Raw genomic sequence first — 27,634 nt, 5'->3', positions numbered from 1 at the left:
TACAACTTGATTGGAGTCCACCTGTTGTAAATTCAATTGAATGGACATGATTTGGAAAGGCACACACCTGTATATATAAGGTCCCACAGTTGACAGTTTATGTCAGAGCAAAAACCAAGCCATGAGGTCAAAGGAATTGTCTGTAGAGCACCAAGATGTGTCGAGGCACAGATCTGGGGATGTGTATCAAAAAATGTCTGCAGAGGGCCTCCCGAGTGGCGCAGTGGTTTAAGGCACCGCAACACAGTGCTAGAGGCATCACTACAGACCCGTGTTTGATCCCGGGCTGTATCACAATCGGAAGTTCAAAAGGGCGGCGCACAATTGACCCAGCATCGCCCAGGTTAGGGGAGGGTTTGGCCGGGGGTGCTTTCCTTGGCTCAATGCACTCTAGCGACTCCTTGTGGCGGGCCGGACGCCTGCAGACTGACCTCGGTCATCAGGTATATGGTGTTTTCCTCCGACACATTGGTACCGCTGGCTTCCGGGTTAAGTGGGTGGGTGTTAGGAAGCGGGGTTTGGCGGGTCATGTTTCGGAGGACCTTCGCCTCTCGAGCCCATTGGGGAGTTGCAGCGATGAGACAAGATCGAAATCGGGGAGGGAAAAGGGGGTGGTAATAATAATGAAATGTCTGCAGCATTGAAGGTCCCGAAGAACATAGTGGACACATCATTCTTAAATGGAAGAAGTTTGGAATCACCAAGACTCTTCCTAGAGCTGGCTGCCCAATCGGGGGAGAAGGGCCTTGGGCAGAGAGGAGATCAAGAACCCATTCTGACAGAGCTCCAGATTTCCTCTGTGGAGATGGTGGCCAGACCGAAGCCACTCCTCAGTAAAAGGCACATGACAGCCCGCTTGAAGTTTGCCAATAAGACACCTTAAGGACTCTCAGGCCATGAGAAACAAGATTCAACTGTTTTTGGCCTGAATGCCAAGCTTCACATCTGGAGGAAACCTGCCACCATGGTGGTGCCAGCATGGTGGTGATAGCGTCAACCTATGGGGATGTTTTTCAGCGACAGGGACTGGGAGCCTTGTCAGGATCGAGGGAAAGATGAAACGGAGCAAAGCACAGAGAGATCCTTGATGAAAACCTGCCCTGGAGAGCTCAAGACCTCAGACTGGGGCGAAGGTTCACCTTCCAACAAGACAATGACCCTAAGCACACAGCCAAGACAACGCAGGAGTGGCTTCGGGACAAATCTCTGAATGTCTTTGAGTGGCCCAGCCAGAGCCTGGACTTGAACCCGATCTAACATCTCTGGACAGACCTGAAAATAGCTGTGCAGCGACCCTCCCCATCCAACCTGACCAAGCTTGAGAGGATCTGCAGAGAAGAATGGGAGAAACTCCCCAAATACAGGTGTGCCAAGCTTGTGTAGCATCCTACCCAAGAAGACCTGAGGCAGTAATTGCTGCCAAAGGTGCTTCAACAAAGTACTGAGTAAAGGGCCTGAATACTTATGTGATAATACTTATTTACATAATAATACTTATGTAAATGTAATATTTCTGTTTTTTACATATTTTTTAAAATTATATATATATACATTTGCAAACATTTCTAAATACCTGCATTATGGGGCAAATTGATTAAAAAACTATTTAATCCATTTCAGAATAAGGCTGTAATATAACAAAATGTGGAAAAAGTCAAGGGGTCTGAATACTTCTTGTGTGTGTGTGCATGCACGTGCACTGTAATGCATCATATAAGTTATAGCGACAAAGAGTTCCATCTTTCCACCCAATTAATTGACACCCATGTAATAGCTGATAATCACAATTGTGTGAAGAATGAATTGGTGCATGGGCAAAAGAGCAGCATTTTTTTTTTGTATGTGTTTAAAACTCACTCATATTAATCCCTATCAAGCCCATTCATCCTGCAGACAGAATGTATTGCCTTTGTGAAGGCTGAAGCATACCTCACAACAATGTTATAATCCTCATGCCGCTGTTGAAAGTTGCTGAGCTCCAAGATCACCGAACAGACTCTTAAAGCTGCAATAAGTTTATTTTTGGGCGACCCAACAAAAAGCACATAGGAATGTGAGTTATCGGTCTGTCAAACCTCTTGGTTTTGTACACCAGTTTCAAGTAGTTGAAAATACAATATTTTTGGTTATGGAAAATATATTTTACAGCAGTTTAGATGGTACAATGATTCTCTACACTAAACTTGCTTGTTTTGTCACATAAACGGAAGTTAGGCAAGCTATTTGAATTATAGCAACCAGGAAATGGCAGAGGGATTTCTGCATAGTACATCTTCAAACAGTTGAGTGTGTGGATCGCTCACTTTGAAAGGAAGTTAACAGTGCAATGCTGTAGTTAGTTAGTGGTGATGATGACATGTTTTTGTGTGGATATTTCCCATTGCCCACTGTAGTTAGTTAGTGGTGATGATGACATGTTTTTGTGTGGATATTTCCCATTGCCCACTGTCGTTAGTTAGTGGTGATGATGACATGTGTTTTTGTGTGGATATTTCCCATTGCCCACTGTAGTTAGTTAGTGGTGATGATGACATGTGTTTTGTGTGGATATTTCCCATTGCCCACTGTAGTTAGTTAGTGGTGATGATGCCATGTGTTTTGCGTGGATATTTCCCATTGCCTACTGTAGTTAGTTAGTGGTGATGATGACATGTGTTTTTGCGTGGATATTTCCCATTGCCCACTGTAGTTAGTTAGTTAGTGGTGATGATGACATGTGTTTTTGCGTGGATATTTCCCATTGCCCACTGTAGTTAGTTAGTGGTGATGATGACATGTGTTTTTGCGTGGATATTTCCCATTGCCCACTGTAGTTAGTTAGTGGTGATGATGACATGTGTTTTTGCGTGGATATTTCCCATTGATCTTGAACCAGCCTTTTTAGTTGCCACTGGTGATTGGTTTTCCCTGTGACCGTGTGATATTCTGAAATAGGACCGTTACTAATATCATTTAAAGGTGTCAATTAAGAGTAAGATGACAGGTTTCAAAAATCTCTTACAAAACTTCCAGTCACGGGTCCTCTTGGTGGCTCAGTGGAAAATCAATTGAGTACTCTCTCCACTGTAACCTCTCCAGTCGTTCCCAGCTGGTATTACATTGTTCCACTCATTGCAAACATTTGTGATTGCCCCAAGGTTTTGCTGAGTATCTGAGTGCACAGCTGTGGTCTCCACTTGTACATTGCTATTTGATCTTATTTTTTAACCCCCCTGCTTTTCTTCTTCTATCCCTCTCTCCAGCTGACTTTGGGTTTGCCCGCTACCTTCAGAACAACATGATGGCTGCCACTCTGTGTGGGTCCCCTATGTACATGGTGAGCACCTCTAGTTACAGCCTGACCATAGGCAGGCAGAGGGTGTGTATCTGTCCCATTGGGTACCGTGTCTGACGTGTGTGCGTCTCTGAAATGTTTCCCCCATATCCACCAGGCACCCGAAGTCATCATGTCTCAGAACTATGATGCCAAGGCTGACTTGTGGAGCATCGGTACCATTTTGTTCCAGTGTCTGACTGGGAAAGCCCCGTTTCAGGTGAGCACCATAGTCCTCATGATATAGGACTCAAATCATACCCATATATCCTGGTCTCAGAGGCTTAATCAAAGGGGCGGTGTTTGAATGGTTAAAATGAATCCACTCGATGCAGAAAGGGGTCATTCAGCGAGAGAGTTTGTTTTTGACTTGTCATACAGTATTTAAGACTGGCGTGACAGCAATCAGCTTTGGTTTTCTCTTAGGCCCGAACAGACTGGCTTTTCTTTCCACATAATGTGAGAGATCGCAAACTGTAGACAAGCTAGAGTTAAAACAACAAGACTATTTATCCAGCCTTCCCTAAGGCTCTTAGGAAAGCGAGTAACTGGCCAGACAGGATCAGCTGTTTCCTCTTCAGATCTTTACTCTCCCTTTTTAAACTAACGTGTGTGCATGCGAACACTGAAGTCTGCACAGTCGATTTGTTCTGTTAACATTTGTGTGTATCTGTCTGTGTGTGCTACCCACAGGCTAGCAGTCCCCAGGACCTCCGGCTGTTTTATGAGAAAAACAAGAACCTCAGCCCCAAGTCAGTGTTGATCAGCTCTTCGTAGTTGTGTGTGTTTTTAGAGATAGAGAGTACAGATTCCTTTTGCATGAGAGTGTGTATTGAATGGTGCTTCCATGTTAATTAACTAATGCTGTGGTAGACTGGATTTGACCACAGGATATGTTACAAATGACTTGTGATTATCATAGTCTCACGCACTGCTTTTAACATTTGATTAGGATCAGCTACCACAATCCTAACATTAACCATTTGTGGGGAAATGCAAAACAGGCCCCCAATCAATTGTTACAGCAGGAATGAAGTGGCATCGTGCATTCATGGTGACTTTTGTCTCCCCACCCAGCATCCCCAGAGAGACCTCCTGTCACCTGAGGAATCTGCTGCTGGGTCTTCTGCAGCGCAACCACAAGGACCGCATGGACTTCGGTCAGTGGGGCCACACTCACAGGGGTCAAACCAGTGCTCATTATTTAAAATTGAGGAGCAAGTTCCTCACTTTCAATCTTTATCTCTTGTCATTGTAGAGGAGTTCTTCTGTCACCCTTTCCTAGAGACGAAGCTCGTCCATGAAGAAGAGTGAGTAATGGTCCTTATGCGTCCATCTTCTCTAATTGAAACATCTGAACCAATCCATCATATGACGAGGACAGTGTGAGAAATGAATGTATTTATTATTTTGAGAATTTATATTGATATTTTTCTTTGATACAGCTCCTGCTGTGACCATGACATGCTTTCCCAGCTCTGCTTCAGCAAGCTCCTGTAGCAGCTCTTCCAACTCACATTTAGCCTCCCCACCGGTGAGTGAGTGTGTGTGAGTGTGTGTGAGTGTGTGTGAGTGTGTGTGAGTGTGTGTGAGTGTGTGTGAGTGTGTGTGAGTGTGTGTGAGTGTGTGTGAGTGTGTGTGAGTGTGAGTGTGTGTGTGTGTGTGTGTGTGTGTGTGTGTGTGTGTGTGTGTGTGTGTGTGTGTGTATACACTTTCCTAATATTAACTTGCACCCCTTTTTCCCTCAGAACAGCCTCGATTCGTTGGGACATGGACTCCACAAGGTGTCGAAAGCGTTCCACAGGGATGTTGGCCCATGTGGACTCCAATGTTTCCCACATGTGTGTCAAGTTGGCTGGATGCTCTTTGGGTGGTGAACCGTTCTTGATACACACAGGAAACTGTTGAGTGTGAAAAACCCAGCAGCGTTGCAGTTCTTGACACAAACCAGTGTGCTTGGCACCTACTACCACTCCCCGTTCAAAGGCACTTAAAACGTTGGTCTCGCCCACTCACCCTCTGAATGGCACACATACACAATCCATGTCTCAATTGTCTCAAGGCTTAAAAGTCCTCCTTTAACCTGTCTCCTCTCCTTCATGAAGTGGATTTAACAAGTGACATCAATAAGGGATCATAGCTTTCACCTGGATTCCCCTGGCCAGTCTACAGCAGTGGTTCCCAAACTTTTTATAGTTCCGTACCCCTTCAAACATTTAACTTCCAGCTGCGTACCCCCTCTAGCACCAGGGTCAGCGCACTCTCAAATGTTGTTTTTTGACATCATTGTAAGCCTGGCCCACACACACACACACACACTATACATTTATTAAACAATATAACAAGTTTTTGTCACAACCCTGCCCGTGGGAAGTGACAAAGAGTTCTTATAGGACCAGGGCACAAATAATAATAACCAATAATTTTGCTCTTTATTTAGCCATTTTACATATAAAACCTTATTTGTTCATCTATAATGGTGAATAACTCCCCACAGGTTAATGAGAAGGGTGTGTTTGAAAGGATGCACATAACTCTGTAATGTTGGGTTGTATTGGAGAGAGTCTCAGTCTTAAGTCATTTTCCACACAGTCTGTGCCTGTATTTAGTTTTCACAACTTTACCATATTACAAAATTAATGTCTGAACACATTAAAGAGCAACAGTAACAATAACAGTGTTACTAACAAAAACATTAAAATGTTCACAATCTGTCCATCAATGGTGGTCACATTTTGTGTGTTCTCATGCATATGTTGGACAATACATGGTGGTTGTTGCATGTCCCTTGCAAATATATGCACTGCATTTATGGCACCTAATGCTCGTTTTGACATCTCTTGGTGCACACAGATTGCACCTCCTTCCTTTTGTCTCTTCAGTCTCTGGCAGCCGTGAATCTAGCTTCTGGCCCTTGTATATCTTTCACCAATCCAGCAGAGGATGGTGTTGGAGGATGGTGTTGGAGGATGGTGTTGGAGGATGGTGTTGGAGGATGGTATTGGAGGAAGGTGTTGGAGGATGGTGTTGGAGGATGGTGTTGGAGGATGTTATTGGAGGATGGTGTTGGAGGAAGGTGTTGGAGGAAGGTGTTGGAGGAAGGTGTTGGAGGATGGTATTGGAGGAAGGTGTTGGAGGATGGTGTTGGAGGATGTTGTTGGAGGATGGTGTTGGAGGATGGTGTTGGAGGAAGGTGTTGGAGGATGGTGTTGGAGGATGGTGTTGGAGGAAGGTGTTGGAGGAAGGTGTTGGAGGATGGTGTTGGAGGATGTTGTTGGTGGATGGTGTTGGAGGATGGTGTTGGAGGAAGGTGTTGGAGGAAGGTGTTGGAGGATGGTGTTGGAGGATGGTGTTGGAGGATGGTGTTGGAGGAAGGTGTTGGAGGAAGGTGTTGGAGGAAGGTGTTGGAGGAAGGTGTTGGAGGATGGTGTTGGAGGATGGTGTTGGAGGATGGTGTTGGAGGAAGGTGTTGGAGGAAGGTGTTGGAGGAAGGTGTTGGAGGATGGTGTTGGAGGAAGGTGTTGGAGGATGGTGTTGGAGGAAGGTGTTGGAGGATGGTGTTGGAGGATGGTGTTGGAGGAAGGTGTTGGAGGAAGGTTTTGGCGCCTTTGAATGAGGGGTGCCACCATGGCTTTCCCCAACTCTTCTAGGAATAGTCGTCTCTTGAAGGATTTCCCCTCTTTCCAGCCTGGATTCAACTCCATCCACACCCGAAATGCGTTGTTGGCCGACACATCTAGGATGTTGAAGAACACCATGGGCCAACGTGCCGTCATCCTCTTACAATGTGCCAGTAACCTGCACAAATGCAACACTCAGTAAATAAAAGAATGGATACATACAAGTGGTACTTCATGTCTTGCATAGTAATGTGAAAAATTGCATCAAAGCGTTTTCAATTTATCATCTCTAAAACATATTTACATATTCAAATGAATAGAATTGACTCCATATTGTTCACAAATTCAACGAATATTTCACCAAACAACAATGTCTTATTTCGATAAAACAATCTGGTAATAGAAAAAAAAAGTGCATGAGACTTGAAAGATGAAAAGTGACATACCCCTTTTGTTCCTTGTTCCTGTTGTATTCCAGGACGGTGTTGGGCTTCTTGTCCTCCCAGGTACTCACAGCGGCATCCCGGTGCAGAGTTGTCATCAGTAGCACTTCCTTCGGCAATAGGACACAAGAGTGTGTGTATGGGTGAAGGCAAATTTAGAGGAAAAAAAGATCCCTGTCTTTGGTAGTGAGTAACTCAGGCTTGTTCCTTCTGACCGTCCCGTCCGTGGTCATGTTCTTCTGGAGCTGCTCCTGACCAAAACCACATGAGGTGACAATTGTCACATGTTATGTTGTGCCCCTGGAGACCAGCAGCCATTTCCAGGACTACCCGCTTCCCCTGGTTCCTTTCGGGAACACCGTCTGCAGGTTTCCTGGTGTAAACCTGCATGTTCCCGACATAACTTGTCCTGGCATCACATGCTGCCCATATCTTTATTCCATATTTAGACGGTTGGCTTGGCATGTACTGTTTGAAAGGGCAGCGTCCCCTAAAAGCGACCAGATGCTCATCCACTGTGATGTCTGGACTTACATTTACATTTAAGTCATTTAGCAGACGCTCTTATCCAGAGCGACTTACAAGTTAATTTTTACCTTTATTTAACCAGGCAAGTCAGTTAAGAACACGTTCTTATTTTTCAATGACGGCCTGGGAACAGTGGGTTAACTGCCTGTTCAGGGGCAGAACGACAGATTTGTACCTTGTCGGCTCGGGGGTTTGAACTCACAACCTTCCGGTTACTAGTCCAACGCTCTAACCACTAGGCTACCCTGCCGCCCCAGGTGAGTGGCAGGCGCTCCACCCACTTATGCCAAACCTCTCTGATCGCTGCCAGCTGTCTTGTTGATGGCTGGCCTGGTCTTGCATCACAGTTGTCGAAGCGAATCACCCATGAAAACACGTGAAATTTCTGGAGACTCCGGGATGCTGGCCTCCTAGGCAGAGTTGCAAATCAAAATCAATTTCACTGGCCAATAAAAAGAAAAGATTAAGATGGGCAAAAGAACACAAACACTGGACAGAGGAACTTTGCCTTGAAGGCCAGCATCCCGGAGTCGCCAATTCACTGTTGACATTGAGACTGGTGTTTTGCAGGTACTATTTAATGAAGCTGCGAGTTGAGTACTTGTGAGGCGTCTGTTTCTCAAACTAGATACTCTAATGTACTTGTCCTCTTGCTCAGTTGTGTACCGGGGCCTCCCACTCTTTCTATTCTGGTTTGAGCCTGTTTGCTCTTTCAAAAACAAGGACATTTCTAAGTGACCCCAACCTTTTGAACGTTAGTGTACTACCGGTAGTGTACTATATAGTGGGTTGTTCAGAGTCAGTGCTGTGGTCATAGTTCCTCTCTCTCTCTCTCTCTCTATCTCTCTCTCTCTCTCTGTCTCTCTATCTCTCTCTATCTCTATCTCTCTCTCTCTCTCTGCAGCAGTCTCTGGCTGAGGTCCAGCAGCTCCGCGCCAAGACCCTTGCCTCCCCTACCCACGATGCCCCTGGCCTTCTCCTCAAGGACTCGTCTGGAGGTGGCTGCAGCAGCAGCAAGAACTCCTCTTGTGACACAGACGACTTTGTAATGGTGCCCGTCCACTTTCCCAGTAAGCATCATCCTCCTTCCTCAACCACTAAGTGGTGTTCTTGTTGCTCTTCAGTCTGTAATGTGTATAGAATCCAGAGGTTGTGAGAGAAGTTGTTTTGATTACTTTCATCCTGAAGGTATAATAGCAGTGTAGTCCACTTTCTGAGATGATTCTGAGGTTCATCGGTTTGGCTGTATGGTCATTCCTCTTTGACATGTTGCTATGGTTTCTCAGCAGGTGAGCTCACCTGTGACGGCCCTACTGGGAAGGTGTTCCACGACAGTCTGATGAACAGCGGGTGAGTTTAATGGACATGGTCTTTAGAGAGGGGGTAAAAATCGATACATATCGCAATATTATTTAGGAGGATTTTACACTGAACAAAAATATAAACGCAACCTGCAACAATTTCAAAGATTTTACTGAATTATAGTTCATATAAGGAAATCAAGTCACTTGAAATAAATTAATTAGGCCCTAATCTCTGGATTTCACATGACTGGGAATACAGATATGTATCTGTTGGTCAGAGATACCTTTAATAAAAGGTAGGGGGCGCGGATCAGAAAACCACTCAGTATTTTGTGTGACCACCATTTTCCTCTTGCAGCACGACACATCTCCTTCACATAGAGTTGATCAGGCTGTTGATTGTGGAATGTTGTCCCACTCCTTTTCAATGGCTGTGTGAAGTTGCTGGATATTGGCTGGAACTGGAACACGCTGTCGTACACGTCGATCCAGAGCATCCCAAACATGCTTAATGGGTGAGTATGCAGGCCATGGAAGAACCAAGACATTTTTAGCTTCCTTGCGACATGGGGCTGTGCATTATCATGCTGAAACATGAGGTGATGGGGGCGTGAAAGGCACAACAATGGGCCTCAGGATCTCGTCACGGTATCTTTGTGCTTTCATATATGAAATCGGTTTCAAATTGCCATCGATAAAATGTAATTGTGTTCGTTTTCCGTGGCTTATGCCTGCCCATACCATACCACCACCACCATGGGGCACTCTGTTCACAACTTTGACATCAGCAAACCGGTCGCCCACACGCCATCTGCCCGGTACAATTGAAACCAGGATTAATCCTTGAAGAGCACACTTCTCCAACGTGCCAGTGGCCATCAACTTGAGACATCTGTTTCATTGTGTTGTGTGGCATTGTGTTATGGCCTTTTATTGTCCCCAGCACAAGCTGCACCTGTGTAATGATCATGCTGTTTAATCAGCTTCTTGGTATGCCTCACCTGTCAGGTGGATGGGTTATCTTGGCAAAGGAGAAATGCTCACGAACAGGGATGTTAACAATTTTGTGCCCAAAATTTGAGAAATAATATTTTTGTGCGTATGGAACACTTCTGGGATCTTCAGCTCATGAAACATGGGACCAGCACTTTACATGTTGCGTTTATATTTTTGTTCAGTGTATATTGATACTTTTATTCCAACTATCGATTTGTAAAAAATATAGATATAAACTCAGCAAAAAAAGAAACGTCCTCTCACTGTCAACTGCGTTTATTTTCAGCAAACTTAACATGTGTAAATATTTGTATGAACATAAGATTCAACAACTGAGACATAAATTGAACGAGTTCCACAGACATGTGACTAACAGAAATGGAATAATGTGTCCCTGAACAAAGGAGGGGTCACAATAAAAAGTAACAGTCAGTATCTGGTGTGGCCACCAGCTGCATTAAGTACTGCAGTGCATCTCCTCCTCATGGACTGCACCAGATTTGCCAGTTCTTGCTGTGAGATGTTACCCTTCTCTTCCACCAAGGCACCTGCAAGTTCCCGGACATTTCTGGGGGGGGGGTGGCACTAGCGCTCACATCCATCAGATCCCAGACGTGCTCAATGCGATTGAGATCCGAGCCCTTCGCTGGCCATGGCAGAACACCGACATTCCTGTCTTGCAGGAAATCACATACAGAACGAGCAGTATGCCTGGTGGCATTGTCATGCTGGAGGGTCATGTCAGGATGAGCCTGCAGGAAGGGTACCACATGAGGGAGGAGGATGTCTTCCCTGTAACGCACAGCGTTGAGATTGCCTGCAATGACATCAAGCTCAGTCTGATGATGCTGTGACACACCGCCCCAGACCATGACGGACCCTCCACCTCCAAATCGATCCCACTCCAGAGTACAGGCCTCGGTGTAACGCTCTTTCCTTCAAAGATAAACGCGAATCCAACCATCACCCCTGGTGAGACAAAACCGCCACTTATCAGTGAAGAGCACTTTTTGCTTGTCCTGTCTGGTCCAGCAACGGTGGGTTTGTGCCCATATGTGACTTTGTTGCTGGTGATGTCTGGTGAGGAGCTGCCTTACAATCCATCCTGTCTCCCTGTAGCGCTGTCTCATTTAAAAAGAAGAAAAAGCTATAGAATGAAAGCTGTTAGTGTCTTAACAACCATTCCAAATGTGCATGTTCATTAATTGTTTATGGTTCATTGAACAAGCATGGGAAATGTGTTTAAACACTTTATAATGAAGATCTGTGAAGTTATTTGGATTTTTACAAATGATCTTTGAAAGACCGAGTCCTGAAAAAGCAAAAAAAGAAACGTCCCTATCTATCTATAGCTCAGCTGTTCCTGCGCCAAAACTCGGGTATCTGTCATTCTATAGCTTCTTCTTCTTTTTTCATTCTATAGCCATGTTTTCAGCACTTTTATTTCCTGACTGATCAACATGTATTTTCCCATGCTATCTCTTGTCTCTCTTTCCCATGCTATCTCTTGTCTCTCTTTCCCATGCTATCTCTTGTCTCTCTTTCCCATGCTATCTCTTGTCTCTCTTTCCCATGCTATCTCTTGTCTCTCTTTCCCATGCTATCTCTTGTCTCTCTTTCCCATGCTATCTCTTGTCTCTCTTTCCCATGCTATCTCTTGTCTCTCTTTCCCATGCTATCTCTCTCTCTTTCCCATGCTATCTCTTGTCTCTCTTTCCCATGCTATCTCTTGTCTCTCTTTCCCATGCTATCTCTTGTCTCTCTTTTTCCCATGCTATCTCTTGTCTCTCTTTCCCATGCTATCTCTTGTCTCTCTTTCCCATGCTATCTCTTGTCTCTCTTTCCCATGCTATCTCTTGTCTCTCTTTCCCATGCTATCTCTTGTCTCTCTTTCCCATGCTATCTCTTGTCTCTCTTTCCCATGCTATCTCTTGTCTCTCTTTCCCATGCTATCTCTTGTCTCTCTTTCCCATGCTATCTCTTGTCTCTCTTTCCCATGCTATCTCTTGTCTCTCTTTCCCATGCTATCTCTTGTCTCTCTTTCCCATGCTATCTCTTGTCTCTCTTTCCCATGCTATCTCTTGTCTCTCTTTCCCATGCTATCTCTTGTCTCTCTTTCCCATGCTATCTCTTGTCTCTCTTTCCCATGCTATCTTTGTCTCCCATGCTATCTCTTGTCTCTCTTTCCCATGCTATCTCTTGTCTTGTCTCTCTTTCCCATGCTATCTCTTGTCTCTCTTTCCCATGCTATCTCTTGTCTCTCTTTCCCATGCTATCTCTTGTCTCTCTTTCCCATGCTATCTCTTGTCTCTCTTTCCCATGCTATCTCTTGTCTCTCTTTCCCATGCTATCTCTTGTCTCTCTTTCCCATGCTATCTCTTGTCTCTCTTTCCCATGCTATCTCTTGTCTCTCTTTCCCATGCTATCTCTTGTCTCTCTTTCCCATGCTATCTCTTGTCTCTCTTTCCCATGCTATCTCTTGTCTCTCTTTCCCATGCTATCTCTTGTCTCTCTTTCCCATGCTATCTCTTGTCTCTCTTTCCCATGCTATCTCTTGTCTCTCTTTCCCATGCTATCTCTTGTCTCTCTGCAGCAGACTTATACTGAGCAATATGTTTGGAACATCAAATTGCAATAAAATCGCAGTATCGAATTGCTTTACATACGGAATCGCAATACATATCATATTGGCACCTGAGTATCGCAAGGTCCCTGGCCCATTGGTCTTATGTGGGCATCTGTACACAATGCTGTTGGGAAATGCCAATGTGAAACCGGCTTAAAAGAACAATCCTACTTATGAATAATATATTAGAGCCACCAAACTCTTGTCTCCTCCTCCTCAGCTCTCTACTGGCCTCTGGTGGCCTGGGCAGTCAGGGCAAGACCCCACCCCACTCCCCCTCCTACAGTGGCTCCCACAGTCCCATCAGGTAAGTTCTGATCACATTCTTACTGGAAAGGGATTCACTTATTCTGTGTTCAGACATACTAAAGCCATGACTATGTAACTGTGTCGTTGTTTGTGTCGAACTGCTTTGCTTTATCTTGGCCAGGTCGCAATTGTAAATGAGAATTTGTTCTCAACTTGCCTACCTGGTTAAATAAAGGTGAAATAAATTAAAATACAATAAATTAGGTCCCTGGCAATTCCCAGCACTATTCAGTAGGTCAATCTGATCATAATAATCTCCCCTCTCTACCAAAGCAATCACAAATCAAGGGCTCTATCTTTCACTCACTATTACATAATGTTTTGTCTGTTAATATTCTCTCAGTATTTTTTGCTGTTTCACTCTCTTTGTTAATGATTCGACAGGAAATGGTTAAACGTGGCTCCCGCTGTCTCTCTTCTTTCAGTCGGCCAAGTGAGTCCTCTGGCGGTAACTACGGTAACTGTGGTAACTACGGTAACTACGGTCAGTCAGTGCCCATTCCCGTTCCCACTCAGGTCCCCAACTACCAGCGCATGGAGCAGAACCTTCACTCCCTCTGCCATGATGGCTCCCCACAGTCAGTATATACATACACTGAGTGTACAAGACATTAAGGACGCCTTCCTAATATTGAGTTGCACACACCCCTTTTGCCCTCAGAACAACCTCAATTTGCCAGGGCATGGACTCTACATGGTGTCAAAAGTGTTCCACAGGGATGCTGGCCCAAGTTGGCTGGATGTCCTTTGGGTGGTGGGCCATTTCTGATACACACTGAAGCTGTTGAACGTGAGAACCAGCAGCGTTGCAGTTCTTGATGGCGCCGGAGGAGATGGCTGCCGTTTTACGGTCCCCTAACCAATTGTGCTATTTTGTGTGTTTTTTTTCGTTATTTGTAACTTGTTTTTATTTAATGTTTCTGCCACTGTCTCTTATGACCGAAAAGAGCTTCTGAATATCAGGACAGTGATTACTCACCTTGTACTGGAAGAAGATTTTTTTCTGTAACGAGTCTGACACAAAGGATTTACTTCAGACACCCGACAAGGCCCCCATCCCGACAATGCCCCCATCCCGACAAGGCCCCCATCCCCGTCATTCGCAGGAGAAAGAGAGAGATATCGGGGACGTAGGCCCAGGTGCCTTGTAAGGATCCGACGGCAAGTAGGTAATCTGCCTTTACCATCGATCCTATTAGCCAACGTACAATTACTGGATAATAAAATAGACGAACTACGATCATGTATTTCCTACCAACGGGACAATAACTGTAATATCTTATGTTTCACTGAGTCGTGGCTGAACAACGAGATGAATAACATACAGCTGGTGGGTTTTACACTGTATCGGCAGGATAGAACAGCCGTCTCTGGTAAGACAAGGGGTGGCGGTCTGTGTATATTTGTAAACAACAGCTTGTGCACAAAATTTAATAGTAAGGAAGTCTCAAGGATTTGGTGGAGTATCTCATGATAAACTGTAGACCACACTATTTACCAAGAGTTTATCTATATTATTCGTAGCTGTCTATTTACCACCACAAACCGATGCTGCCACTAAGTCCGCACTCGAATGCTCATACAGAGGCGGCGTTCCTAGTGGCCGGGGAATTTAATGCAGGCAAACTTAAATCCCTCTACCTCATTTCTACCAGCATGTTAAATGTGCAACCAGAAGGGAAAAAACACCTTTAGACCACCTTTACTCCACACACAGAGACGCTATTTTAAGCTCTCCTTCGTCCTCCATTTGGCAAATCTGACCATAATTCTATCCTCCTTATTCCTGCTTACAAGCAAAAACTAAAGGATGTGTACTCCGAGCATGCGCTGACCAACTGGCAAGTGTCTTCACTGACATTTTCAACCTGTCCCAGACTGAGTCTGTAATACCAACGTGTTTTAAGCAGACCACCATAGTCCCTGTGCTCCCTAACACTAAGGCAACCTGCCTAAATGACCACTGACCCATAGCACTCACGGCTGTAGCCATGGCTCACAGCAACAATCCCAGAAACCTTAGACCCACATAATTTGCATACTGCGCCGACAGATCCACAGATGATGCAATCTCTATTGCACTCCACACTGCCCTTTCCAACCTAGACAAAAGGAAACACCTATGTGAGAATGCTATTCATTGACTACAGCTCAGCGTTCAACAGCATAGTGCACTCAAAGCTCATCACCCTGGGACTAAACACCTCCTTCTGCAACTGGATCCTGGACTTCCTGATGGGATGCCCCCAGGTGGTAAGGGTAGGTAGCAACACATCCGCCACGCTGATCCTCAACTCAGGGGCCCCTCTGGGGTACGTGCTCAGGCCCCTCCTGTATTCCCTGTTCACTCATGGCTGCAACACCATCGTTAAGTTTGCCAATGACACAACAGTGGTAGATCTGATCACCGACAATGATGATCAGAGACCTGGCTGTGTGGTGCCAGGACAACAACCTCTCCCTCAACGTGATCAAGATTGTGGACGACAGGAAAAGGAGGACCGAGCACGCCCCCATTCTCATCGACAGGGCTGAAGTGGAGCAGGTTGAGAGCTTCAAGCTCCTTGGTGTCCACATCACCAACAAACTTCTCATGGTACAAACACACCAAGTCAGTTGTGAAGAGGGCACAACAAATCTTATTCCCCCTCATGGGACTGAAGTCAAGTCTATGTCCAAAAGGCTTCTTAACCACTTCTATCCCATAAGACTCCTGAACAGCTAATCAAATGCCTACCCAGACTATTTGCATTGCCCCTCCCCTCTTTTACTCTGCTGCTACTCTCACTTTAACATATTGTACATATTACCTCAATTACCTCGACGAACCGGTGCCCCCGCACATTGACTCTGTACCGGTACCCCCTGTATATAGCCTCCACATTGACTCTGTACAGGTACCCCCTGTATATAGCCTCCACATTGACTCTGTACCGGTACCCCCTGTATATAGTCTCCACATTGACTCTGTACAGGTACCCCCTGTATATAGCCTCCACATTGACTCTGTACCGGTACCCCCTGTATATAGCCTCCACATTGACTCTGTACAGGTACCCCCTGTATATAGCCTCCACATTGACTCTGTACCGGTACCCCCTGTATATAGCCTCCACATTGACTCTGTACAGGTACCCCCTGTATATAGCCTCCACATTGACTCTGTACAGGTACCCCCTGTATATAGCCTCCACATTGACTCTGTACCGGTACCCCCTGTATATAGCCTCCACATTGACTCTGTACCGGTACCCCCTGTATATAGCCTCCACATTGACTCTGTACAGGTACCCCCTGTATATAGCCTCCACATTGACTCTGTACCAGTACCCCCTGTATATAGTCTCCACATTGACTCTGTACCGGTACCCCCTGTATATAGTCTCCACATTGACTCTGTACAGGTACCCCCTGTATATAGCCTCCACATTGACTCTGTACCGGTACCCCCTGTATATAGCCTCCACATTGACTCTGTACAGGTACCCCCTGTATATAGCCTCCACATTGACTCTGTACCGGTACCCCCTGTATATAGCCTCCACATTGACTCTGTACAGGTACCCCCTGTATATAGCCTCCACATTGACTCTGTACCGGTACCCCCTGTATATAGCCTCCACATTGACTCTGTACCGGTACCCCCTGTATATAGCCTCCACATTGACTCTGTACAGGTACCCCCTGTATATAGCCTCCACATTGACTCTGTACCAGTACCCCCTGTATATAGTCTCCACATTGACTCTGTACCGGTACCCCCTGTATATAGCCTCCACATTGACTCTGTACCGGTACCCCCTGTATATAGTCTCCACATTGACTCTGTACAGGTACCCCCTGTATATAGCCTCCACATTGACTCTGTACCGGTACCCCCTGTATATAGCCTCCACATTGACTCTGTACCGGTACCCCCTGTATATAGTCTCCACATTGACTCTGTACCGGTACCCCCTGTATATAGCCTCCACATTGACTCTGTACCGGTACCCCCTGTATATAGTCTCCACATTGACTCTGTACCGGTACCCCCTGTATATAGCCTCCACATTGACTCTGTACCAGTACCCCCTGTATATAGCCTCCACATTGACTCTGTACCGGTACCCCCTGTATATAGCCTCCACATTGACTCTGTACCGGTACCCCCTGTATATAGCCTCCACATTGACTCTGTACCGGTACCCCCTGTATATAGCCTCCACATTGACTCTGTACCGGTACCCCCTGTATATAGCCTCCACATTGACTCTGTACCGGTACCCCCTGTATATAGCCTCCACATTGACTCTGTACCGGTACCCCCTGTATATAGCCTCCACATTGACTCTGTACCGGTACCCCCTGTATATAGCCTCCACATTGACTCTGTACCGGTACCCCCTGTATATAGCCTCCACATTGACTCTGTACCGGTACCCCCTGTATATAGCCTCCACATTGACTCTGTACCAGTACCCCCTGTATATAGCCTCCACATTGACTCTGTACAGGTACCCCCTGTATATAGCCTCCACATTGACTCTGTACAGGTACCCCCTGTATATAGCCTCCACATTGACTCTGTACAGGTACCCCCTGTATATAGCCTCCACATTGACTCTGTACCGGTACCCCCTGTATATAGCCTCCACATTGACTCTGTACAGGTACCCCCTGTATATAGCCTCCACATTGACTCTGTACCGGTACCCCCTGTATATAGCCTCCACATTGACTCTGTACAGGTACCCCCTGTATATAGCCTCCACATTGACTCTGTACAGGTACCCCCTGTATATAGCCTCCACATTGACTCTGTACCGGTACCCCCTGTATATAGCCTCCACATTGACTCTGTACCGGTACCCCCTGTATATAGCCTCCACATTGACTCTGTACCGGTACCCCCTGTATATAGCCTCCACATTGACTCTGTACCGGTACCCCCTGTATATAGCCTCCACATTGACTCTGTACCGGTACCCCCTGTATATAGCCTCCACATTGACTCTGTACCAGTACCCCCTGTATATAGCCTCCACATTGACTCTGTACCGGTACCCCCTGTATATAGCCTCCACATTGACTCTGTACAGGTACCCCCTGTATATAGCCTCCACATTGACTCTGTACCGGTACCCCCTGTATATAGCCTCCACATTGACTCTGTACTGGTACCCCCTGTATATAGCCTCCACATTTACTCTGTACCGGTACCCCCTGTATATAGCCTCCACATTGACTCTGTACCGGTACCCCCTGTATATAGCCTCCACATTGACTCTGTACCGGTACCCCCTGTATATAGCCTCCACATTGACTCTGTACCGGTACCCCCTGTATATAGCCTCCACATTGACTCTGTACCGGTACCCCCTGTATATAGCCTCATTTTTTTTTTACTTGTCTTTTTTTTTTTAACTAAACATTTTTCTTAAGTGCGTTGTTGGTTAAGGGCTTGTAAGTAAGCATTTCACTGTAAGGTCTACAGCTGTTCTATTTGGCGCATTTGACACAAACCCGTGCACCTGGAACCTACTAACATAGCCCGTTCAAAAGCACTTAACTCTGTGCTAGAGGCGTTACTACAGGCCCTGGTTCGATTCCAGGCTGTAACACAACCGGCCGTGATTGGGGGTCCCATAGGGCGGCGCACTATTGGCCCAGCTTCATCTGTGTTAGGGTTTGGCCGGGGTAGGTTGTCATTGTAAATAAGAATTTGTTATTAACTGATTTGTCTAGTTAAATAAAGTTTAAATAAAAATAAAAAATACAATTCATCTACACTGCTTGAAGTGGATTTAACAAGTGACATCAATCAGGGGTCATAGCTTTCACCTGGTCAGTCTGTCATGGAAAGATCAGGTGTCCTTAATGTTTTGTACACTCAGTATACATTGACATGCATTACTTACATACACAAGCTTATATAAACACACAGTCTTCTGTGGCATAGTAGTAACATTGTTGGCTTGGAGATAACAGGGAATATTGTCTTATTTTGTGACTATGGTCCTCCTCCCGCCACAGGCTGTGTACGCTGGTGCGTGGCTGCAGAAACAATAGTTCCCTGGGATTCGGGAGGACTGGCCCGTCGCTGCCTTACCCAGGAGGCCACGGGACTGGCCCATCGCTGCCTTACCCAGGAGGCCACGGGACTGGCCCGTCGCTGCCTTACCCAGGAGGCCACGGGACTGGCCCGTCGCTGCCTTACCCAGGAGGCCACGGGACTGGCCCGTCGCTGCCTTACCCAGGAGGCCACGGGACTGGCCCCTGCAGGCTGTTTGTAGGAGGGGCCAGACCCTTCCAGCTTCCTCATCAAGGTATGTCTGCCAGAGTGCATTGATGTGTCAAAATGTCCCCTCTTCTTTCTTTCCCCTCCTTTTTTGTTGTTCCCCTCTCTCGTCTCCCTCTATGTCTGAACTGGGCACCATCCCTGAGCTGCCAGGGCCAGCACGCCCGTTGGACACGGGCAGCGGGGGGTCGCGGAGGTGGGAACCCGGGGTTGCCCTCCCTCCTTCCCTGTCCGTTGCGCCAACTTTTGGGCTGACTGTTTTAGTGTTTTGTTAGTGGTGGAAATGGTTAAACTGGTCAGGGGCATTGGGGAGTTGCTCTGTGGTAGACCAAGGCTATTCACTTCCTGTTGTCTTGATCAGAGGGGTTTTAACCTGACTGAAAGGAACCATCACCTTTAGATGTTTTACTTCCCTGTGTCTTTCTTTCAGCTGTATAGTTATACTCATCTTGATAATGTAAAGATAACATTGTGCTGTAACTTTTAACCCCCTGTCCATCTCCAGCTCTCCAATTCCCCGACACACGGGCTCCCCCTCAGCAGCAAGGTCTGGGCACCCGGCTCCACAGCGCCCCCTGTCTCCTGGAGGCCACGAGTGGTGGCGGCAGGCAGAAGATCAGGAAGCAGCACTCAGACCCCGTGGTGGCCAACCTGCAGGCAGGCGTGATGGCTATGCGACCCCTGCACTCCTCCCCCAGGCTGAGTGAACTCATGCAGCGCAGCCCCCTCCCCACCATCCTGGGATCCCCCTCTAGAGTGAGTTCATGTTTTGGACACAGCTAGTACAACGCCTGGGTTTTAGAGGAAACTGAACTATTCAGCAATTGTACTATTGCTTTAAACAATCAATTCCACTGTCTATAGTCTCTCGACTTTACTTCTGCATCTGACACTGATATCCTGTCCACAGGCCTTTCCCTTTGAGTTCCCCAAACCTCCCAGCTCCCCCAACCTGGTGACTTTATTGGCCCAGCAGGGTCTGGTTCTGGCCCCGCCCAGCAGCCAGGCTGCCTCAAACCACAGATACCCAGGACAGCCTCCTACTGGCCAGCTTGGGCAATACAGCCAGAGGACTACAGAAGACAACAAGAGCTTCGGCAGGTCTCAGAGTGCAGGTCGTCTGTCTGACATGCTGCTGATGGCTGCGTTTGGAGGAGCGCTGGGGGAGCACGGCAGCACTGAGAACCTCAGCTCAAACAGAGACATCACAGGTGAGCATAGTAGACCTATTCACCAAGTTTTACCCTTCAGTCATTGTCTACCTGCATCACTAAAGCATAAAGAGCTGTTCTGTTCACCAGCCGAGGTTGACTAGATAGTTAATATCACAGTGACTGACTCGGTTTTCCTTTGTATGGATGTGGGTCACTCCGTATAGATCTGTTTGGGGGTTAGAATTTGGAGCTTCCAAGGTCAGCAGAGATGTGCATATTTCCTCACTTATTAGACTGGGGTCACAGTATCAACTGGGTGAAGTTCCACAGGATTCAATTCCAACACAAAAACTTTTTAATGGGTGACTGCGCTTCCTGATTTGACCTTATGTTGGTGGTTCATTAAGAAAAGCGGCCATGACTGAAACGAGTTGTCTTGGGGGGTGGTTTGATGTGGGTGTGCTATGTTTGAATATCATATCATGGCAGGTACTGTTGTCTGTCCCTACTGAATCACCGTAGCAACACATGGCCAGCCACTTCCTCGAAATAATAACTTCCTTCAAATCTATCATGAAGGGAAGGTCTGGCTGCGAGCTGAAAACTGGTTTCTGAGAACAATAACATGTCTACATCTTCATCTGCAAGCTGCCAAACTATCGTAAATAAAGCACAAGCTGCGCACTGTTTATCAGTGCCCAAAATCAAGTTCCAGCTAGCTAAGTTCCAACAGACTCGAGTGATTATCAAACATCAGCAAGTGAGCACTTCTGGCTGCTATGATTGGATAGAGCACGCACAGCGCAATCAGCACAGCTGATTATCTCATATTAGTGGGCATGGGCAAATGGGCATGATTGTAATCCATACCCACCCCTCCAGTAAGTCGTGACAAACTCTCTTAAAAAACTCAGTTTTAGACGAGACTGACTTCATGACCAAAATTATCCTATGTACACTTTGTCGTCAATTTTGACACTATTTTCGGACTATAGAACCAACTTCTCTGGTTTTAAATGGCCTAATGTGCTGAGGACTGTTGTATTATTTAAAGAATTATGTATTCTTTTTTGTTTTTGCTCAATCTGATTGGGTGGGCCTGGAAGGGCCCCAGTTGGTGTGTCCACCCAGGCCCACCCAAGCCTACTCTGCTCTAATGGAACATTCCTTTTTTCTATAGGAACTGAAATGTGTTTCTCCAGCTCTGGACTTTTAAAGCAGTAACACTAACTACCAGGGTAAATTACTAACTTGCTCCACTGCATATAGCTAGGTCATTACCGTGATTCATCCTCCCTGTGTTATGTCTGATGAGTTCTGTCTCGCTGTCCTCAGCGCCCTCTGGTGGTGGAGCCGTGGCAGAAGGCTCAGTCCTCCCAGCCCAGGTGGTGTTCACTGTGGGCTCCCCACCCAGCGTCAGCATCCCTCCACAGCCCTCCACGACCAGACAGTTCTCAGGTGAGATGATTGACTCAGCAGCTAGGTGTCATTGCTCCACACAGCATCCCTCCACAGCCCTCCACGACCAGACAGTTCTCAGGTGAGATGATTGTCTCAGCAGCTAGGTGTCATTGCTCCACACAGCATCCCTCCACAGCCCTCCGGGACCTGACAGTTCTCAGGTGAGATGATTGACTCAGCAGCTAGCTGTCATTGCTCCACACAGCATCCCTCCACAGCCCTCCAGGACCAGACAGTTCTCAGGTGAGATGATTGACTCAGCAGCTAGGTGTCATTGCTCCACACAGCATCCCTCCACAGCCCTCCACGACCAGACAGTTCTCAGGTGAGATGATTGACTCAGCAGCTAGGTGTCATTGCTCCACACAGCATCTAGGTGTCCTCCACACAGCATCCCTAGACCAGTTCTCAGGTTGCCTCCACAGCCCTCCAGGACCAGACAGTTCTCAGGTGAGATGATTGACTCAGCAGCTAGGTGTCATTGCTCCACACAGCATCCCTCCACAGCCCTCCGGGACCAGACAGTTCTCAGGTACACTACTCTGGGTCAGTTGAACGACTGTCAGTTTAGACTTAGTGCCATCAAGGGCCTGTTCTGAGGTACTTTCCATGCTCTAACCATAAAACGCTTATTTCTATAGCAGGCTCCTCCAGCTCCATAAGCCCAGTGGGTTCTTTTACCAGCCGATTTCAGACCGGCACCTATCTGGACGGCTTTGAGGGTCCTTCCAGACCACGCTACAGCTTCAAAGACCCAATTACGGCCAACATGGGGGGACCTGTTAGCTTCCTGGCCCCTGAGCTGCCAGAGGAGACACTGATGGAGGTGAGAGGAGGAGTAGCGGTTGGGATGTGGGGTTGCTGCTGTCTGTTTCTCTGAGTTTGTCTCTGCATGTTTTTTTCTGTCCATCTCTGTGTCTGTTTTGAAGAACGCCCATCTCCCTGTCGGCTATATTTCATGAGGTCCGATGTGTGTGACCTTGTCTCTCTCCCTCTGTCTGTCTGAGTGCAGCAGGAGCACACAGACACCCTGAGGAGCCTGCGCTTCACCCTGGACTTTGCCCGCTGTCTGATGGAGGTGGCAGGGGTCAGGGGGGCTGGGGCGAAGCACGGGGACGCCTCTCCGCCCTCTCTCCTGCAGCAGCAAAGCCTAGTGGCTGACCAGATCAGCTCCCTCAGCCGGGAGTGGAGGTGAGAGCCTCCAGCTAGTGAAGCAATACCATTGTTACTGGAACAACTTTGTCTAGAGTCTTTCCTTTTCATGGGAATATGAGATCTTTACAAATGGATGATAAAAGCGAGTCAGACTTGGTTACTGTTCACTTTGAGATTGAGAGACACTTGGTAATGACTGTAGCCTCAGCTTGACTCTGATCTGTGTGTGTGTCAGCGATGCGGAGCAGCTGGTGTTGTACATGAAGACTGCAGAGCTTCTGTCCTCTGCCTTGCACACAGCCATGGAGCGCGTCAAACAGGGAGAACTGTACCCCTCTGCTACTGTCAAACAAGGTGAGACCCAACGACTCAAGAACACGGCTGATTTAAAAGCCAACATTTACAGAAGGATATGACATTACACTCATCTGGCAGATGTATCATGAAAAAAAATGTCTTGAGCCCAACCCTGCTGTGGAGTAGGACTGCTCTCTCTCTCTCTCTCTCTCTCTCTCTCTCTCTGTCTCTGTCTCTCTCTCTCTCTCTCTCTCTCTCTCTCTCTCTCTATATTTCCAACGCGAACATTGCTCCACTCTCAGCCCTCTCCTCTGTGACTCTGTGTTTAGTGGTCAAGAGGCTGAACGAGCTGTACAAGTCCAGCGTGTCGTCCTGCCTCTCCCTCAACGCACGGCTGGAGCATTTCTTCTCCCGCAAGCACCGTCTCATGGACCACGTCAATACCATCACCGCCGAGAGGCTGCTGTTTAGCCACACTGTTCAGATGGTGAGGGAGACACTGTGTTTAGCATCTTGGGCCATGTGTATCAAGCTTCTCAGAGTAGGAGGGCTTATCTAGGATCCGGTCCATGGAATCTTATTCATTGTAACCTAAAAGGCCAAACTGATCCCAAATCAGCACTCCGACTCTGAGATGCTTTATACGGCCCCTGATCTCTTCTTCGCCCTCTACTCGGCTTGCAGGTGCAGGCTGCTGCTCTGGATGAGATGTTCCACCAGGGAGAGGCGTCGGTGCTGCGCTACCACAAGGCCCTGCTGCTGATGGAGGGCCTGTCCCTGCTCCTTACCGAGCAAAACGACATCCTCAGCGTCAGCAAGTGTGAGTCACCTCAGAACTTTCACCTCTGACCCACCACATCCATTAAGCCTGAACTGCAGAAGCGTATCTGTTGTTGTTTTTTTACATTTTACAATGTAGTCATTTTGCAGACTCTTATCCAGAGCGACTTACAGGAGCAGTTAGGGTTAAGTGCCTTGCTCAAGGGCACATTGCCAGATTTGTTCACCTTGTCGGCTCGGGGATTTGAACCTGCATCCTTTATGTTAATCTCTGTCTGACCCAACACTCTAACCACTAAGCTACCTGCCTCTAGGCTACCTGTATAAAACATGACTTTATTTCCATGACTACACAGGTAATTACAAGGTAATTGGACACTTTTGGCTGTTCTTTTTTTACTTACTGGTAGCTTAGTGAGTTGTCCCTTTCACAACATCAATCAATGAATAATAGTACTTCTACTTTCTCTCTCGGCAGGTAAGGAATGCATTGAGCGTCGCCTCACAGCTCTACAGTCAGGGCTATGTGTTTGAGGACTCTGCTCAGCACCCATGATGCTGCTATGCTATGATGTCACTCATTCTGGACCGGCACCACCATGCCCATTCAACCTCCCAACCAACTCTGTATCTTCCCCCCACCCTCTAGTTTCCATGGAGATGTCAGCCGGTGGGGGCTATGTGTGTTAAGAAGGGCCTATAGTCTGGACAGGGTAGACTCTGGACTGGTGGTTTCTGTGTCTGCCCCACCACCAAGCACTCTTAGGTGAACTGATGTTGGAGATGAAGGGCTTGTGGGGGGGGCAACTACACTCTACTCCTCTGTGTGTCAGACAGGACCCCACTAAACGGACTGACTCTCTGCAGAGCCACACACACACACACACACCCACACATACCCGGACCAATCACAGTCAAGCTGTCTGTCTGCAGGACGATGCTACTGCAGTCTCACGTCTCACTCCATTTAAGCCTGTCAGTAATTCAGCGCAAAGCAATCACAAATGAACCTTCACTCCTAAGACATGAAGTCTTACTAAATAAGAAGCCACTCAGTGTAAAAAATATAATATATATCTTTTTTTGGTGTGTTTTTCAGGGAAACCAGAAGAGTTTAAGAACGTTATCCCAATTGCATGGCCTGTCACAGCCCACTGGCCTGTTTGTGTACATTTTTGAGTTGTATGTTGAAAATAGGTCATTTTAAGTTATGGACCTTACCTGTGATAGATAGAACAATATATAGGTGCTGTTACAGAAGTGTTTTACCTTATTTATCCCTGTCTGACACTTTATTGATGCTTCATTTGCCATATTAAGAATGAGAATGTTGCCCAGTAGGTAGATTGTCGGAATCTAGAAAGGTTTGCTGTCTGTGCCACTGGGCCTTTGACCGGATGTTAAATATGGACAGGAAATGGGCCTCGCTGAGCATTTCCCTTTGACCAGCCATGTTGGAAGAACAACTGGAACCACATAACTCCCCATTCAGCTTTTTAGTCAGAGTGCTTGAGATGAATCATCATCTTATTATTATTTCAAATTAATTAACAAATTAGACAAAGGAATATTGGCCGAATTGGAAAAGAAACCAATTGCCACTGATCTCTAACCAAATACGTGAGATTTAGTTGTGCTTTATATCTTTCATATCTTCCCCATTCAAACCTCTTATGGAGTCCAGTCACAATCAGTTTCAATGTAGGTCTGCTTGTAAAACTTGCAGTAGAGTTGCCAGACTGGACTACACCTGTCAATGACTACTGGTGTTGTTGCACTGTGTTGAGGTTTATCAGTACTGTACAGAAAGAACAAGGTGGGGGGGGGGGGTGAGTTATAAGATGTACATGAAACATATATATTTAGTTTTTCATGTACATGCTTGGAGACAATCTTGTTTTGGGAGTTATTTCTATGGTTTTTATTGTATTTTTAGGCAGTTTTGTGTTTTGTTTATTCATTATCAGATGTTGAAGTGTGATGGTTGTCTTAATCTTGACAGGGAAATGTCATAAGCTATTAAACTTTGAAAGGTGCCTTTTGAAGAAGGAAAAAATAAGAAAAATGCTTAAATGTGTAACTGAAAAAAATATTTTTGTTGTATTGAGTAGCCAAAATGAGGACTGATGCTTGTGTTGAATTTTGAAAAGCATTACAGTTTATTGAATTGTAGTGGATTGGTTGTGGAATTTACAATTAGAGGTGGGTGGATATATTTCCCTAACCATAGCTTGTATCCTCAATAATAACCAATAGGGGATGGACAAAATATCTCACTGTGCAATGGACCGGTGGTTAGAGGCAACCTCTACCCACTCGAAGAAGCGTGTGTGTTTTGTGTGAAACTGTTTGAAAGAGTGAATGGATGACTTCTATTTCCTCACTACAGGGAACTAACAGAAACAAGAGCAGGGGAGCAGTTTCCCCTGTGAAGATTGTCTGAATATTCTGGTTTGCCCATAGATGCTTTCTTGCCTTTTTTCCTGTCGCCGGTCAGCAAAATGTACAACAAGCATACAGAGTAAATGTCTAGTTTATATTATACATCCCAGATGAATGATGTGGTTATGTCTAGTGACTCATATGGCTTTCATCACCGGATCAGTTGTTTATAAAATGGGAAATGTTCAATGAGTGGCAGGTAGCAAGGCAATGGTAGACCTTTTATTTGATACGTGTCACTTGTTTTGTTTAGTTTCTTACGACCAGTAGCCTAGCAACCATCCTAATGTGTAAGAATCTAAAGCAACCTATGTCATGTAAGTCACTGAAGAAGAATGGCAACTTACAAGGCGCGTTGATTGAAAAGGCCCATGAAGTAAAAGTTTAATCTGCACTCCAGTGACACTAATGATACCCACTATTTCCATAATGGATATGACTGAAAACAAGGTTTTGCCAATTTAAAGATGTTTGCTGTTTTTTTTTTTTGGCTTTATAAATGCAGTACACCTGGACGTTTCTTCCACACTGCTGATTTGAATATTGACCATACTATCTCAGTATCACTTGTACATAAGGATAGTAAATTAAGTTATTTCTCTGAATATGTGTGTATATTACAAAGCATGGACAGAATTTCCCCACTCATCCAAAGAAAAGTATTAGAAATAGAAACTTTCCCTACTATCAATTTTAGACTGTTGTGTTGGAGCTATATCTCTGACTGTATATTTAAGCCTGTGAAAAGGAGGAGGGAAACTATACCCACTATTACAATGTCTGTGTGAACATTTCTGGTTTGAAAGGCGCTGCAGAAATAAAATTGTGAAAGGAATTAGGTTGTGTATGTTGATTTTTACCGTTGGGTCTTTCTTGAAAATAAGAGTTTCATACTTCTGGAGGTGAGGTACAAAATGTCATTTATT

At 46.1% G+C, this 27,634-nt stretch overlaps 1 protein-coding gene across 1 annotated transcript in view; it reads left to right on the top strand.

Annotated features, from left to right (window-relative positions):
• The window catches only part of LOC135544691 (serine/threonine-protein kinase ULK1-like), a 45,927-nt gene extending 18,384 nt beyond the window's left edge, over window positions 1-27,543 (top strand). The window contains 21 exon segments of the mRNA XM_064972497.1: window positions 3,243-3,316; window positions 3,432-3,533; window positions 4,007-4,065; window positions 4,391-4,473; window positions 4,572-4,603; window positions 4,605-4,623; window positions 4,759-4,847; window positions 8,809-8,974; window positions 9,191-9,254; window positions 13,051-13,137; window positions 13,565-13,717; window positions 19,155-19,447; window positions 19,925-20,175; window positions 20,330-20,630; window positions 21,909-22,031; window positions 22,679-22,860; window positions 23,047-23,225; window positions 23,425-23,543; window positions 23,816-23,973; window positions 24,171-24,306; window positions 24,745-27,543. Of these exon segments, the coding sequence (XP_064828569.1) occupies window positions 3,243-3,316; window positions 3,432-3,533; window positions 4,007-4,065; window positions 4,391-4,473; window positions 4,572-4,603; window positions 4,605-4,623; window positions 4,759-4,847; window positions 8,809-8,974; window positions 9,191-9,254; window positions 13,051-13,137; window positions 13,565-13,717; window positions 19,155-19,447; window positions 19,925-20,175; window positions 20,330-20,630; window positions 21,909-22,031; window positions 22,679-22,860; window positions 23,047-23,225; window positions 23,425-23,543; window positions 23,816-23,973; window positions 24,171-24,306; window positions 24,745-24,800 (2,726 nt within the window). The 3' untranslated portion in view covers window positions 24,801-27,543.
• The last annotated feature ends 91 nt before the right edge of the window (window positions 27,544-27,634 follow it).

Source organism: Oncorhynchus masou, chromosome 8, assembly GCF_036934945.1.
Source record: "Oncorhynchus masou masou isolate Uvic2021 chromosome 8, UVic_Omas_1.1, whole genome shotgun sequence".
NCBI lineage: Eukaryota > Metazoa > Chordata > Actinopteri > Salmoniformes > Salmonidae > Oncorhynchus > Oncorhynchus masou.
This window is presented reverse-complemented; position numbering and strand designations above follow the sequence as displayed.